This window comes from Stegastes partitus, unplaced genomic scaffold, assembly GCF_000690725.1.
Source record: "Stegastes partitus isolate 25-593 unplaced genomic scaffold, Stegastes_partitus-1.0.2 Scaffold64, whole genome shotgun sequence".
Lineage (NCBI taxonomy): Eukaryota > Metazoa > Chordata > Actinopteri > Pomacentridae > Stegastes > Stegastes partitus.
Window position 1 is genome coordinate 263,877 of NW_007577795.1, and position 17,395 is coordinate 281,271.

Here is a 17,395-nt window from a genome sequence, read left to right on the forward strand (position 1 = left end):
AAGTGACCAGGATGTACATTCAGGCATTGAGTGGACACATTAGAAAATCAATGAGAGGGTTACGTTAAGTCTCAGAGTAGTGTACAAAGCACTGCAGCACGAAAAGTAGCTCCAGAGTCTGGGAGAGCTTTATCAACATTTTATTAATTCATTAATGAACTTTTAAAAGCATGGACAAGGTAATAACAAGCCACTCAGCTCACGAATAAATCAAAACAATCTAGAAACACCAGACATGATGTTTGTCACAGTCATGCCTCTTTGCCCTCCTACTGGCATTGCAGTGGCAGTGCAGGAGTCGTTGAATTGTGCTTAAGCTTAAATGTCTTAATTGTCAAAGAAGGCTTGAATAAAAGGTTTGCCTGAGGTGGCTTGAATCCATCACCAGACTCTTGCAGCTTTTTCACTAGACAATGTTTGAAATTGCTGTTCTCAATTTGTTAGAATTAAATAAATGAATCTGATGTCACAGTAATTACAGAATTATTTGGTTAAATTGATGCCACCTGTAACCGTCCAAAAGACAGATATTTTTAAATTTCTAGTTTCAAGTTTGTTTTCATCGTCTGTCATAATTTCATAAATATTTGAATCCATACGAGCATTGAATGTGATTAAAAATACAATAAATAAGATGTTTAAAAAAGGCAACTGAAAATATGCAACTCTAAAACTGATGTTTGGTTAAAAATGAAATGTTGTTTGTTACAGGATTTATTTGATGGAGAACGCAACAAGTCACATGAGCACAGTTTAGTTAAGGGTCACACATGTGGGATTATGGGAGAGATGCAATGAGGCTGCAGAGTGAAAACACCTACACTGCTACAGAGGAAACGATATGACCCAAAAATAAGCATTCGGCACAGTCTGAGAGGCGCACGAGGTAATTGTGACATTTAAGTTTCCTTGTTTCATATTTATTTTCAATATTGGTCAAAGTGCATTGTATGGACAGTTCTATGCACTGCTTGTGTAATGACTGAATCTAGCTTGAAATACTTATTATTTGACTCTGTACAATTACATTTGTACAGAGTCATTTTTTTGGGAAATGTGAATTTGAAATGTTCTGTATGTCCTTTATTTTGTAGTTTTCACAGTGTCTGCTGACTGAGGAGAGAAATAAATGTTAAAAGACATCTGTATGATGCGTGGCCTTCATTAAATCAGACAGGAGTAGTTACACCACCTGTAGAATTACTCCATTAAATGTTGGTTTGGGAGGCTGAAAAAAATGTATCACAGTATCAAAATGACATTGGTTTATATTCATTGTTTATAATAATCTGATATTTTGCTTCACATTCACTGAAACAAAAAAGGATTTCTATGAGTCAGTCACTGTGACAATGTGCAGCTCCAGTCATGAAAACCAATGTCATCCATAGCAACAGGGTTAAGCCGCCCTTTATGTACACTTCAATATATATTTTTTTAAAAAGACACTTTGTAATGCGAATAAGCTCCCCATAAAGATCCTGATTGCACTCAGTGGATGACCACAGCATAAGAACAGAGTGTATTTACTTAAATCACAGAGAGTATATTTCTAGCAACCTCTAGTGTTAACCAGCTGTGCAGGAATTTTGGTTTTACTTTGCTTTCAGAAATCTCCCTTGTATGTCTGCCTCCACTTACAGTGTTGCTTTGCTCACAGCATTAAAAATATTTTAAAAAAGTCCAGCAGCTGTGTCTTTCTGGAAGCAATGTCTCTGTTAATGCACAGAAAATGATGGCTGCAGGCTTCACAGGGCGGATTTCTTCAGGAGAAAGTAGCTCCAGTGAAAATTGCTCACAGAGAGGTCTGTAATAGGGGTGCTGATTCCAGAGATGTAGCTGTTGTTGATTCCCCCCCCCTTTTAATACAGTGTGAGCCACATATGAAATTCCATTAATTTCCATTGTGCGTAGCTGAAACTTAAGAGACTGATATCTCAGAACCAAAACAGCTGGATATTACACCACTTTAGGTAAGTGAGAATGTTTTTTTAGTGACAAGCATTATTTGTCAAAAGTCTCACTGTCATGTCTCAGGCTGTAGAAACGGGAACATACTGTATCAGAGACACTTTGTGGGAAATTTTACGAAACAGCAGGTTTCATTCTTTCAGTTTCTAAGTGGCTGACTCTGCATGAGAGATCTTCTATCACTGTTCTGCTCACTGCAGAGAGGAACTTTCAACTCACATGAAAAGCACGACTTGTGCTTAGTTTTTTTGGTTCTCATAAGAGGGATTTTTGGTTGTGTGTCAATCAGTGGTCTTAAAATTATGGGGTTTCAGCATTTAAGCTGCTAGATTCAGAGACATTTTCACGTAACGTGCTGAGCACCGATGTACATACCTGATGATTGTCACCTTGAAGAAAAGAGAAGAAGTTCAACTCTGCAAATAAAGAACAAACAGTGTTAGTGGTAAAACTCAAAAAAAGTCAATATATCACAGATGGAAGTGTGTATTAAAGTTAAATTGTAATATTGGAGTAACTAAACCGTACACGTTCAAAGCAGAAACTGATTCAGAATGAGACAAATAATAGACATTGACAGGTTTAGTTCTTTACGTTTGTTATGTATGAAACTCTGGAGGTCTGATCTGTTTTTTTTGAGACTGTTATTATTAAACTGTACTTTGGAAGTGTTGACTGCTTATTTCGCTCATGATTTGTCTTCCAGCATATAAGAAACACCAAATGGACATGTTAACAAAGTAAAACACTTGATTTACACAAGAGGGAATTTTCAATAAAGTCCACAAACATATCACAATGCTAGAGGAGAATGTTATTTTGTACAAAAATGAATTCTATCTTTTACCAAAAAACAGAATAAAGGTCCCTTGACATCTCACAACCTCCTTTAACCTCCTAAACTCCAGTAACCCTCTGAATCTCAAGTTGTTTGTGTTTTTTTTTCTCCTACCATCACATTTTTTCTCACTCTTGGCTCAATTTTTACTGCATTATAAAGTTCTTCACCTCTATGAAAACAACACAAACATGGCAGGAAGCATAGAGAACTCAGAAATGCCTTCTGTGCAGTATAACCAAGTTTCAATGCCATAAATCACCAATACTAGAAAAAAATGGTGGCTACTTCACTACTGGACTTTTTAATTTGTTTCCATATGTTGTTTGTTTATCCTGTCTGCTTTCTTTCTCATGACTGTTTGTTGCATCTGAGTCAGTAATGGCTTTCTGAATGTATTTATTCAACTTCATTACTATCTTTTGTATCATCTCTGTTTCTACAGTTTCTGACCACGATAAATGGTGTAACTGTGGTTATTTTGTAAAAGATAAAATGCCTTTCAAACTCACCTGGCAGTATTGGGGGTTTAGAGGGTTAAACTTCCCCTGAGGTTCAGTAATAATAAGTTATTATAATTCTATAATTCATTTTCACACTTTTTGATTGATTGACATTTTGTTTATCTGCTTGTGCCGGCGGTTTACGGAGCCACTGTAATAGTTTAATTACACCAGAGTAATATCTCACCAGACATACAGTCTGATAACAGTTTGTATGTTAGAAGAAGTGGGATCTTCAGAAGAACTTAAAATACAGTCAGAAAGAGTTAAATACTTAGCTGGATACTATGAGTGTAAAGAGGTTAAGTACACTAAGTGTTCATTACATGCACTATTTCATTGTAATGTTATTTCTGTTTTGCCATTTCAAACCATGAACTTGCTTTCATGAATATACCGGAATCATCACGAGTCTGCGTGTGTTGTTACCTGACAGGTCGTTGGGGGTGTGGTAGTAGGGTCTGTAGTCCTGGATGAGTGGGGGGACGGGAGGGATGTAGCTGGTGTCCATTGCTGGCATGCTGGGAGTTCGACTCACAGGAGAAGCCTGGTGGTGCAGGTTCAACACACTGCAGACGCAGCAGAAGAGAAAAAGAGATGAAGAAGTCACTTAACTTATAATTAGGTTTTTATTTCATATCTATCGAGTAAGTCATGGGGCGTTCCGTCTCCTCCACTGAACTCGAAACACAAACCTCTGAACAATAACAGTCGCAGGATTCATTAAAGTCAAATGAAGCAGCAGCAGCTTCTACTCAGACACACTTAATGAATTTTAATTTGGCAGAAAATGCAGCTGTTAAAGGTTCAGGCAGCCAAATCTTTAGTAAGATAAGTTTGTTAACGGGAAGTTAACAAATTCCTCAGGACCCTGTGGAGTTTGTCAAGCATTTGGCTGGACATTCATTCACTGGTGATGACATTTAAGTGGAAAAAAAAGTAAAGAGTCACCTATCTCATCAGACACAAACATTTCTCGGTCAGCACACTTGGGTACCGAATGTGAGCGCGGATGTCAAAAGATACTTGTGTGTTCAAGTGCAAAACTCATGAATCATTTAACATCCAGATACACAACCACCCATACAAGCAGCTAAAATGAGCCTCAATTTCACATTTAATGAAATTCAAACTGCGTGTGGAGATGAAATCACAGTCTCTGGTGTGTCTCACCCTTTGTTGATGACGGGTGGCGAGGTCGGGGACAAAGAGGGACACGCTCTTTTGACTGGAGGAGGCAGCGGCGGAGGCGGTGAATCCTGTCCTTCGTCTTCCGAGGAGCTATCCAGCGTCAAGTCGATCACTTCCACTTTCTTGCTGTTACTGCCGTCGCTGCCACCGTGGCTGGACGACGAGGAGCTCCGCTGATCTGAACCTGCAGATGTCCTACACGAGCCTGCAGAGCAGTTTGTTTGTACAGATTTTTAGAATTTCCCAGTCTGCACAGTACCAAAAAAATTAATAAATAAAAAAGCACTACCACTGTGAGGGTGCTCAAACACACAAATACACATTTCCCCGCTCATATGAGATAGAGTATGTTTGTTACTATGGAGACAAGCAGTTTATTCAGTGGCATCATGATTGATGCTTCACCAAATCAAAACTGACAACGCATAAACAAAGAAGGAGGAGATGTAAATGCATGTTCTTTCCCTTTTTACCACCTCTTCTCTAATTCTATTATTTCCAGCCTCCTCACATTGCCCTTTATGTAAAAATCAACCTTTCTCTCTTTAGCCCACCCCATCCCTGTAGATCCCTAATGCCCCGTCTCACCATCCAGCCCGTTGTTATAGGAGGCAGAGGAGACCTCTTGCACTTCCTTCTTAGACCTCATGGGGGCCCAGCTGCCATCCTCCTTAAACTGGATCTCATCACAGTCCATGCAGCTGTTAAGGATCTCCACGAAAAGCCTGAGAACAGACATACGTGTCCCACACAAATCAAGAAAACATACATAAATACACATAGAAATTGGTACATTTAAACTAATGCTCAGCACAGTGGAAAAGACCTTCCACTTTAAACAAATTCTTGATCTGTCGTTCTACATAAAAGCATGCTATTTAAATTGAGTGAGCATTTGGAACATATACATCAGTTTTTCAGAACATTTTCACTCCATTTCTGAAGCGGCAATAGCTGCCGTCCTCCCCAAAGGAGCAAACTATGAACTAAAGACTCACCCTCAAGGCTTACGGAGAGTTTTAACCTCAGAAGGTTAATTACAGGGCTGGGCGGTTTAGCTGTTAATTTAAGATAAGATAATCTTTATTGATCCCTCACTGGGGTAATGTATACAGTACAACAGCTAGATATAAGTAAAACATTGTAAAAAAACAACATGCACAAATACATACATTTAAACATACAAATAAAAATAAACAAGGATAAAGGAGTGATTTCAACTTGATACACACGAAATAAACTCGAGTAAAACGAGAGGTTCACTGCGGACACCCAGGATGAAGTTGCTGTGCTGCACAGAGGTTAAAGTTCCTGGTGGTTGGCCGTGATCAGGTGTCACAGGACGGACGACCTGATGTCGAGTCCGTCAGGTGTATAAACAGCCACTGACTAACACAGACACCACAAAGCCACAGCGGGTGAAGGGGCTCCGGTACTAAGGGACATGATGGGCTGTTTACGGCCATCGAGGAGCAAACTTGGAGTTTGACATGCAGCTGAACTTTGGTCATGGGCTTTCATGGCAGTTTACAAAAGATGCATTCAATTGTTCTACCTTAAATTTTTCTCACTGTAATTAATGAATGTCTGTGGTTGGTATGCATCACCACTGTTTTATTGTCCACTCCTAGTTGGCCATGATAAGATTTAAACAGGCTATGCAACTGTAGGAATCCTGGAGATGTATTTGCTTTTTTGTCAAACCACTGCCGCCACATTCAAAAACTGAGGCTGTGTTTAAAATCACAGACTTTTTATTTTTACTTTAAGTGCGTACTACAGCTGCCCTCAGAACGTACACACGGTTTCATGGAGTTTGCACGCAATGGGGACACACTACTACATGATTCTGCACCTCTAGCTTTGACCATTGCAGTCTGTAGTGCAAAATGAGCCGTCATCTGTCTGTGTGCTCTCTATGACTTAAGCTTTCGTTCATATTCACGAGATTTGTGTGTGACACAATTTTGCAGAGGATTGTGGTCAAGGGAAGGCAGAAAAACATGCTGGCTTGCATACTACATGAAGTCGTAGGTTGTCCAGGTATTTTTAGCTTGCTACAGTAAACATACTATGTATTAGGACAGAGGAAATATTTTCTCCGCTTACAATATAGTACTATGTCCGTACTACACTATGGATATGTGTTTTGTGGCTGCTCCTGCCTGATAATTACTTTGAACATTCTTTGCAGTATTTCCAGGTCAGAAAGGTAACAGGCGGGGTTGGGTGACTCACCCGTCGATGATGAGGTGCTCATAGGGGGCCTTCTTGTCACAGACAGGACACACCCAGGTGGGCTTCTTCTCGTTCATCTGGATGTAGAGTGTGGCGTCAAAGCACTGCAGGTGGGAGCATGTCAGCGCCCGGCATGGGATCATCAGCCGCATCTTCCCCAGCTGCACAGCGAGCACACACATGTAGTCAGGGCATGGAGAAGACACGCACAGCAGGGATGAAGGGTTGAATGGGACGCATAAATGTCAGAAATATGCCAAACCCACATGGAAAAGACATATGATAAGGGTTGAAAAGACAATTTGACAGGTGGTTCATGTACACAAGCATGAGTTACATGCAGGAGGGCATGCTGAGTCACATACGTAGAAGAGGACAAAAAAAAAAAAGAAGAAAAGAATGGACGAGCATGTTTTGGCATGACTGACTCTCTAAACGTTGAATTCATGAAGAGCAGGAGGGATGTTTACCGGGCAGAGCAGCGACACTCGAAGGCTGGTGGTGGCTATTTCACTGTCTGGGTCTGCTGTTAGCTTCTCTTTGACTGCAGAATAAGGGGTAAAGAACACATACGTGAGACCATGAGAAGGAAACAGCAGGACTTCTTCTTACAAATGTGCTCAGTAAATCACTGTCAGGCTGCAACTCCATCCTGCAAATTTATTCAAAGAGCTCCTCATGCTGTTTGTCCCCTCTGCACCTGAATCTTATTATCACTTCACATACAGCATAAAATATATAGAGATAACCATCTGACTGGAGGAAAAAAAAAGAGGAAAAAACAACAGATGTGTGTCAAGCAGCTCAAGTCCCTTGCTTAGAGCAGATTTTCAAACCTTGCTTCACACGATGATCACCAGAAAGCATTACGTATTTCTACTCTAAGATAAACTAGAGAGAAGAACCACAGAGGAGTCATAAAGGGTTGGGATTCACTATCCTACGTTTTTCTCTCTTAATGACAATTTCCAATAGCAAATACCAAATAAACAGATACAAAAGTTGATCAGAAGTCCCTATATTTTAAATTTGTCACTGCACAAAGCTAGTTTGAATTATTTTTTAAATGTACGATAACATGAAAGCGATGTTACTGTGGTGCTAAAACCTAAGTAGCAACTGTGACAAATAAAATTCTAGTGGAAATCTGTCCTACTTAGTCAAGTTCATACAGACTAAAGTATGCCTCTAAACAAAACGAGGCCTTACTGAGCGCTCTGGAGTGGTCTGGGTTTCTGATGCCTTTTGCCCGTAGTCTCTGCAGCAGCACTGTGGACGACTGCTGCTTCACCAAGTACACCGCCATGGAGTAACTCTGAGGACACACAGGAATACATAGAATATTGTGACAAGGTGCAAATAGATATTTTAGATCTCACCTAGAGGACAATTTTCTTGTACTTGAACAGCGTTACTCAGTGTGACTTCTTGCCATCACAGCTTTTCTTTTGTGAAGTCAAAGAAAACTAAGCAAAAGAACATGAGCAGTGACAGTATGTACTTCTGTGGTTGAAGGTCAGGCTCCAGTCACCTTTTAATTAAATGATCACAAGTATTTGTTCTAACATCTAAGGTCAAACTCTTCAGCTTTCACTCAGATTTTTTTCTTGAAGTTGTAATTTTACCCTTTCCTACTCTGCTCCACTATTTAATGCTTACTTTCTCTACATTTTTGGCTATAAGAAGAAAGTAGCGCCGATCCCTGAGCTTCAAATTCAGTTCAAAGCATTCATATATAATTTAAGAGTTATTTAAAGTGGTAATCTATAAAAAAAAACAAAAAAACAACAACTCTGTTTTGTTCTTATTTGCAGCAATTTTTTGTCAGATTTTTGGTCATTTCTTATTCTCTTCATGTTTTGTTTTAGCAGCTAACAAACAGCTGATTTTCTGCAGGAATGCTGCCATAGAAACTTAACTGGTGATGTTTTTATGGAAGTAGGTCATTTGCTCAATGACCATTCTGTGCCATCATTTGGCATTATATTAACATTTATGTAAATTAAAATCTTACTACTAAAATCTGAGATTGCTGCTCTAAGAGTATGTTGTCTGCGCTGTCATGTTTGTAGAACTTTTTTTGTTGTGGTTGCATCTGTATGTCTGTCATCCATGTAAACATATCTAAGTTTGCACATTTAGGTTGACTGAGGAACATATGATGGCTGAGGCTGCAAATAATTATTTGCATGATCAAATAATGAACTAAACATGCAGTCAAAAACATAAAATGTCAAAAATAAGCTCATCACTTCAGCCCAAAAGTCATATGATAAGATAGGATAGGTCTTAATAGAATAGAATAGAATAGAATAGAATAGAATAGAATAGAATAGAACAGAACAGAACAGAACAGAACAGAATAGAATTTTATCTATCCCCCATTGTGGGAAATTTACATGCCACAGCAGCATCCAAAAATATAGAAAGAAAGTACAAGAAAATAACAATAATTAATAATAACAGCCTTTAGATTGAAAAAAAAATAGATTGTGCAAATTTGTGCAAATTTGCAGTGCAAAAGTGAATTCGATAAACGAAATGCCAATTTTTGCAATTTGGTCAACATCAGCTAGTGATGCTGATGTTGCAAAGTCTTACTGCAGTTGGTAGGAATGACCTGCGGTAGCGCTCTTTCTTGCAGAGAGGATGTCTGAGTCTGCTGCTGAAGGAGCTACTTAAAGCCCCCACAGTCTCATGCAGCAGGTGAGAGGGGTTGTCCATGATGGATGTGAGCTTTGCTAACATCCTCCTCTCACTCACCTCCTCTATGGAGTCCAGGGAGCAGCCCAAGACAAACTTGGCCCTCCATTATTATTATTCTCATTATTATTAATCCAATTATTAATTCCACAGCAGGGAAATTTTGCATAAAACACGGCTTATCTGGTCAAAACTATTAATTTCAGATTAACATGGAAATGGAGAAAAGACAGCAAATCTTCACAATCTTCACATTCGGCTGCTGCAACTAGCAAATGATCATATTTACCAGTTCATCAGGTATCAAAACTTACATCAATAATGTAGAAACTGCAAAAGGTTTTGGTTTTTACCCTTCCGATCTCAGCAGTCCACGACACCACGATGGTGTTGGGGACGGTGGTGGACAACCTGACCAGTGAGGTAATGTTGATGGGCCGGCTGGGCCGCTTGGGCTCGACACCGTTTTTGGTTGGAGGAAGATAACCCTGGAAGTCAGAAATGAATATTAGACATCGAATTCGCATAAAGACTCAAAATCCAGTTGCATGATAAAAGCAGCATGTTTTGTTGGATGGAATGTGGGGGACTGAGAGCTCCTCACCGGCAGGTTACATGGCTTCCCGTTGACTTTCACACACAGATTTGGGGGAAAGTGGTCTTCCTGAGGACAGCTCGTCTCCGACAGGCAAAACCGCAACTGAACTTGGACAGAGAAGTCGCATTTGGTCCCCGAGATGTCCCTTTAAGGGCAGAAATAGATTTATCACCACACATCTGCAGGAACCATGTACATTTATGAATTATTCAGAAACAATTCGCTGTCCTGCATTGACAGAGCCGTGCTTCTCTTACATCGAGCTGCTGATCTGCTGAACTTGCTGTGGCGTTAATGCAAAGGCAAAACATGTCTCCTGAAAACGCTGGCTGTTGTCTGACGCTGCAGTGAGAGAGAAAGAGAGAGACGGAGAGAGATGTTTAATAACCGGGAATATTACACACAAAAAAAAGAAGGAAGGATGTCCTACTTTCTCTCATTCACATTACATGCATCAAGTTTTAACTGGGGCAAAATGTTGGCCAATTATAAACAAACTGTGACCCCCTAACACGGAGATAAAGAAAACCAACCTCTGCAAACAAGAGTAAGCATTGCAACACAGAGTAAAGCATAAATCCCTCTTTTATTTTAAAAATAAAGAAAAAAGGCTCAGAAATGTCCATTAGAAACTGCAGCATTATTTGGTGGACCTTGTAGGCATGAAACAGGCAGCTATACAACACCTGGATGTCAAAAGCAGATCTCACACTGAGGTGAAGATGAAGAAGAAAGTGAGTGTGCTCTATTTACAGGCCCACCCACAGGTGCTGGAAATAACCAGTGCTACTAACCCAGCCTCCATTAAAGAGACAGCAGGTTCACAAAGTCAAGAAAAGTTAGTGTTATGTTGGTGTAGGAGGTTAGCATGAAGCAGGGAGCGATGAAGGTTCAAACCTCTCTGTGCTTTATAGTTAGAATTAAAGTAATAGTTTGACATTTTGGAAAATATGCTGACACTACCTCTCCTATTGAATGAACCCCTTCAAACTCAATTCTGTTCATTAAAGTTAGTTGTTTGGAATTTTCTTTCTTTTAAAAATGACCTCTTATGCCTGGAAAACAGCTTAAATGTAACTCTACACCGTTGCCTCCTTTAATATGAACTGATCTATTAAGTTCTGCATTTTTCTTCATCTGCCCTTCAGTTTTTCTAAACTGGAAATTGATTCTAAAAAAGAACAATGACACAGAAAGCTCCACCTTGGAAGTTGGATTGGTTGTTTAGGTGTGCTATGTATGAAACCCCAGAAGTTTGCATCAGTCTTTTTGAGACCGTTTCTGATGAACTGCAGCTTTAAGGCAGAAACCGTTGCACTGGCTGCTGATTTCGCTCATCACGTGTGTTTTAGTATATAAAAAAAATACCACATGGACATGGTAACAACGTAAAAAAAAGAAAGAAGTGATTTTCATCAAACGGAGTGCTTAAGTATTTTCGCTCAGCGAGTGAGATGAAAAGATACCGTCAATACCGTCACAGCTGGAGGTGATAAGCTTGTCTTGGCATATGAACTGGAATCAAGGCAAGTCTGAGTCTGTCAAATATTTTAACAGCAGTGACGAAAATTGAAAACATGTTGTACTTCGTTTGTTTAATCCGTTTTCAGAAATGTAAAACCAGCAATTCTGACAAATTTCCTGATGAACAAAACTATACATTTCACAAAAAATGTCCAGCAGCCAGTCAGGTTAATCATGAAACTCCATACTCAATAGTTCATCAGGTCTGTATCAGTTCATACAGCACTGTATGCTGCTCGTAACACGTCTCTTTTTTGACCTGTTCTGAATTCATTGTTGAGTGTTTCCTCAGTTTGACGAGATATAATATGTGGACTATGTTCTGTTGTGTAAGTAAGTATAATAATATGTGATTTCATGTTGTTTTAAGGAGCCCATCTGGTGAAAATACATATACATTTTTTTAAAAACCTTGTTAGCATACCTATCTGGTGTTTTTTTTATATTCTGCAAGACAAACCACAAGTTAAATACGCAGTCAACACCACTGCTGAGTGTTTCTGACTTGAAACTACAGTCTACTGGTGACAGTCTAGAAAACACTAATTAAGACGTTGGATGTTAAAATGAATGCGAAATACATACAAAAATAAACAAAACAAAAAAAAAAGTTAAAAAAAAGCTAAATATTTAACTCTGATACACAGACATGAGTTCTGGGGGGTTTTATCAACGAAAAGAGAGGAACTTCAAAATAAAAGCATGAGTTATTGGGCTTTTCAACAGCAGGAAGATGCAAAACATGTCGACAGTTTGATCTGATAAACACCAAATGATAATCCACACCTGGACACACAGCATTCATTTCCACCACATCATTTTATTGCTAAATGTTTAACTACCTATAGGTTTGGCTTTCAGTATCAACATTAACCTTGTTCCTTAAAACACAGTTGTTTTTTTAATTTTCTGCTCTGAGTGGCAGAACACACGACTAACTTGCTTATCTGCAGGAAACAGTTTCAAAAGTAAAACCAGCCAGAACGTCGACTGAGAAAAAGCTTTTTAGCCTTCATTGCAAGACTCTTTCTTACACCAGTGCAGGCGACTACAACCAGTGTTAAAATACTTGATATTTTCATTCCTTTTGTGTGTACGTCACATTTCACAAGGCGCAACTGTGGAATCTCACTCGGAATCTTTTGGCCTGAAAGTCGTAAACGTGAGCGAGGAGGATGAGTTACAGAATCATAACTGTTGCTGTGATGACTTCAAATAATGCCGTAGAGAGAATCTGCGTGCACATAAACGTACACACATTAGGATAAAGCGCATAGAGGTTACTTCTTTCCATGTAGGGCGTTGAGAGGGACAAAATCTACAGTGCCTGTGGATGATTACTGGACCAATCATGCTGCTCCTCTCATCAGCCTTTCAAACAGCCATTAATTTCCCCAGTAATGACCCATCTTACCACCCACATGGTATATAATTTGTATGGCGTGTATTTATTGTATGTCTCTGCTGCTGCGTCTTCTGAGCGGCAGCCTGTGTACTGCAGAATAAAATTGTACGCGAGTGTGCTTTCGAACAACAGTCTTCCTCCTCTCCGGGCACACAGGTTATAAATAGAAAGTGCTCTCTCACTCTCTCACTCTGTCCTCGCTTGCTCTCTCTTTCTCTCTCTCTCTCTCTCTCTCTTTCTCTCTCTCTGGCAGTGGATTTGTTTCTGGTGTTTCAGTGTGTGTGGTTCGGAGAGATATGAGAAGGGTTGAAATGAGCTTTGATTGATGTCTTCCTCTATCTCGCTCACACACAAGACTTACTTTTGCCCCGACACACACACATACACACAAACTCCCACGGTGGCTTCTTTAGCTCTAGAGGTTTAAAATGCAAACACAGTGTTTGACATCAGCTTTAGGATGTTTTCTTTGTCTGGCACACGCAGAAGTCTGGAGTATTGAAAACTGTCAAGTGCTGAAAGCAGACATACTCTTCTTCACCTATTCATGATCAGACAGGGTCTCATTTAAATCATATTACGCCATGTTTATGTTTTTTCATTAAAGCAAAGTTCTTATAATGTTGCTTATGTTACACAACACCTAAAGGAATGGTTAAATGTGTTTTTTTTGCTTTCTTGCTGAGAGGTGGATCATATTTGTCATATTTGTGAGTTGGATGTGTACTAGTCTCGGTAGAAAATAATGATCTTGCTGAACCTCACTATCGTTCGACTGTAAGGGGGGAAAATACTCTGGCTTGTTTGTATTTCTTTAGACTAATCACAGGCAAAGGATGCAGCTTCAGTGTTTCCTGAAAAAGATTACAAACTGTTTTGGAACATTTGCATGCAGGGCGAGAATCACTGTGATTATAAAGGATAATTTGACCCAAAAAACTAGTCGGACTGCGGTACTGTATCCAAATCCTTCAGCAAAACTTGAAATTTTCAAATAGACAGCGTAAGGACAGGACAAGCCAGCCTGAATGACAGAGCCAATGACAGGCTTCTGCCTGCAGTCTACATCCTGTAACTAAACATGAAGCAACACCCAGTTAGCTTAGCTTAGCATAAACTCTGCCTACCTGCTGCTTTAATGCTCACTGACGAACAAAGCTTGTTTCGTCGTTTACAGGAGAAAGACAAAAATTAAGCATTATGGAAATAAACGTAAAACCAGAAATCAGCAACAGTATCTGAAATGAAATCTGCTTTGCATGACTAGTAAAGTCATTTTTAACATCAGCTTTTACTGTGCACTGGAATTGCATTTAGGTGTGGGAATCACTGTTGGTTGTCTCATTTTCCCAACCGTTCTTAGTATTAACATTGTCAGTGACCATTTATAGGCTGGTCCATACAGCAATCGCTGTTTGTGAACACTGCTTAATGTGCCAGCATTTGCAGCAGTATTAATAAATGCCAGTCGATGGTATTAAAATATTGAAAGGCAGGAAAAATTAAATAACTAATGACTTAATATGCTCTCTTTATGCTGCTATTCAAGCTCCCGTCCATACTGAAGCTCTGGTTTTTCTTCGTCCTCTTCAGAACAGGAAGACAAGTTTTAGCTTGTCTTGTTCAGAATAATCCTGACCCCAGATATAAGTAGTTCTTGGTTCTGAACAAGCAAAGTGCTGGCACCACTCTTGAACCAGTTTTCCTGGCCAAGAGCCAGTTCTTTGGCTGTCAAAATGCAGATTAGGCACTGGCTCCAAACCTGCCCTTCAACTGCAGAGATGGAAAAGGGGTAATGAAGAATCAAGACTACATCACATCCAGAATATTTTCAATCAATGAAGTTTCTACTTATCTTCATTGAAAGACGAAATAAAATTAATGATGCTGTGAGCAGTAATTACTGTAGAGAACCTTTCTGCCATTGCATGAAATCTTATTTCTGCTTAATGGCACTTATTAGAATATGAACATTAATAAATCAGTGGGACATTAATTTTGAGACGCAAGCATAATTACAATAAATAAATAAGAGCTTCTATCAGCACAAATCTCCTTCCATGCATCACAAAGCACCAGCAGTTTGTACTTGCTCTCTGATTTAGAGTACAGTCATAAAAGGAGAATACAAAATATCTGAGGGGTCATTTTTGAAGGTGTAACGTGGATATTACAGAGCTCAACTATAGTGTTTTTTTGTTTTTTTTAAAATGACTGTAAAAAGAATGAATATAAGGACCTTGGAAAATAAGGACACTCCTTTGCAGTTTGCGATTAACAAAGTGCTTGACTTTAAAGTCTCCCTTTGGCCTTTATTCAATCTCTGTCTATAAAAACTGCATATTTAGATGTTTTGTCAGTGCAGTTATTACCTAAAAAGACTTAGGTACAACACCATCGCCTTCTTTAGAATGTGCAGATCGACAAAGTCGACACTTGCCTCTCCACCAAGTTGGCAGGATTGGTTCCTTAGGTGTACTACATATGAAACCCTGAAAATCTGAATCCTTGTTTTTCAGACAGGTACACTGTAATTTCAAGGTGGAAATGCTCAGCAATGTCATTGACAGCTTATTTTGCTCATGATATGTCCTCCGCAATGAAAAAAAAAGAAAGAAAAAACACCATATGGACATGTTAACAAGGTACAGAATAAATTGATTCTCATGGAGGGGATCTTTAAAATCTTTAAACTTAATCCAGCTGTTTAGAAACCAAACTCTGTCAGACCTAAGAGTCCATACTGAGCCTTGGTGTGGTGACTATATGGCATAAAACCTGCAGACTCTCCGTCCTTCATGGTAAACCATTTGAGACTCCTGCTGTACCTGCCTCTACGCTGCATTTTACATTGTTTTCTATACTGTAAACTGTTTGTAAGGCAGATGGTGGGAGGAGTGACAGATGGGAAAATGACCTTAAATAGGTCGATGTTTACAGTGAAGGAGACAAACCAAGGACAATCCCAAATATACACTCAGTTGCCACTTCACCCAGTGAGGTATACTCACACTTGCTGGTCTTTATAAATATGTTGATTAATGTGTTTTAAAAAGAGGTGAAATAAGACATGATTGGGTTTGGAATCCCCCATGCACAAGTGAGCCAATCATCAACAAGGAGCTGTGTGCAATTCATAGACTGCATATAAAAGATGGATGCAGCCACCACAGCCACGCCCTTGAGTTTGGCTTTGAAGCCTCAAGTTTGGAATTTGGTTATAACCATCTTGAATTTTAGAAACCAGACATGATGAGCAAAAAGTGGATCTAACTGAAACTCGAGGACACTACAAACACCAACACAGTATTTATTTTCATCCCAAATGATCCAACTTTTAGAACAATTTCTGCTTTGATTTGCCTGAAATTTTCATGGCATCAAAAAAGGTATTTGGGAAATTTTCTTTTTGATTAAATTAAATTATTAAATACTTTCTGTGATCACGTCTTTTTAATTTATTTATTTTAAACTGCCTATTCACCTGCTTTCGGCACGTGTGTTCAGTGTTCATGCATTGAAGCGAGGCTTTGTTTGACCAACAGTATCTCAGAAACTATTAAAGATAAAAACCTCATTATTTTCAAAGTTATTTTTCATCATGTCATTGATGTAGGATCCACAAAATTGGATAAATGGATGTGATCAAGGGTGAGTTAAAATATGAAAAAAAATTAAAAGAAAAGTCTCATCTTTGAGCACAAATTAACAAAAATAAAGGATAATGTAGAAGTCAATACATGTCACAATATTACAAACGAAAAAATACTTTTTTATATGAAAAACTTGGCCACAAATGTGAAAAAAGTGATTTCTGTTAAACTTTCATAACTGATCGAGCAGGTACAACAACTTGTACCACAACAACAAATATAGTGCCTGATATCCAAGTAGTACAGAGTTCAGGAGTTTCAGATAGAAGATAACACAGACATATAATGTCATTTGCAGTCACTTAGGGCACCACACAATCAGCTCAATGTTTTGCCCTACTATTTATCAGAAGAGACGCTTGATGGTAAACTGCTCCTAAGAGTTCAGTGTTAAATGAATTCTCGTGGTCATTGTGGAACCAGTTGGATAAGATCAAAATGTATTCTCTTTCTTTGTGTTCCACTGGGAATAAACCTATATGTATAGTGTCTGCTTAGGATTTTACTTTAACATTCAAGATACCATTTTAAACATCAATAGTTTCAATATGTTTCAAGCAAAGCAGAAATGGGTGAGCAGAAGGCTGCTGCTGATTTGTGATGGAATAACCCAGTAGTAACCTCTCAATCACAGTGTAGCCACACCCTTAAGCATACCCTGCTTTATTGTCTGTTTTAACTTTACGTGGAAACTTAATTTACAAAATCATCATCATGCTGTGTTGAAGTAGACATGAAACTAGTGATTAAGGCCAAACACTTACCAGAAAA

The 17,395-nt window shown here is 39.0% G+C and overlaps 1 protein-coding gene across 2 annotated transcripts in view; it reads right to left on the reverse strand.

The window, feature by feature from the left end:
• Positions 1-17,395, reverse strand: part of LOC103353196 (E3 SUMO-protein ligase PIAS1) — a 61,284-nt gene that overhangs the window by 4,483 nt on the left and 39,406 nt on the right. For both annotated transcript variants that reach the window (XM_008276047.1, XM_008276046.1), the window contains exons 3-12: positions 10,300-10,384; positions 10,049-10,187; positions 9,798-9,932; positions 7,951-8,056; positions 7,212-7,285; positions 6,742-6,902; positions 5,092-5,228; positions 4,486-4,708; positions 3,742-3,881; positions 2,347-2,387 (exon numbers count right to left, since the gene is read on the reverse strand). In XM_008276047.1, the coding sequence (XP_008274269.1) occupies positions 2,347-2,387; positions 3,742-3,881; positions 4,486-4,708; positions 5,092-5,228; positions 6,742-6,902; positions 7,212-7,285; positions 7,951-8,056; positions 9,798-9,932; positions 10,049-10,187; positions 10,300-10,384 (1,241 nt within the window). The remainder of the gene's footprint in view (positions 1-2,346; positions 2,388-3,741; positions 3,882-4,485; positions 4,709-5,091; positions 5,229-6,741; positions 6,903-7,211; positions 7,286-7,950; positions 8,057-9,797; positions 9,933-10,048; positions 10,188-10,299; positions 10,385-17,395) is intronic.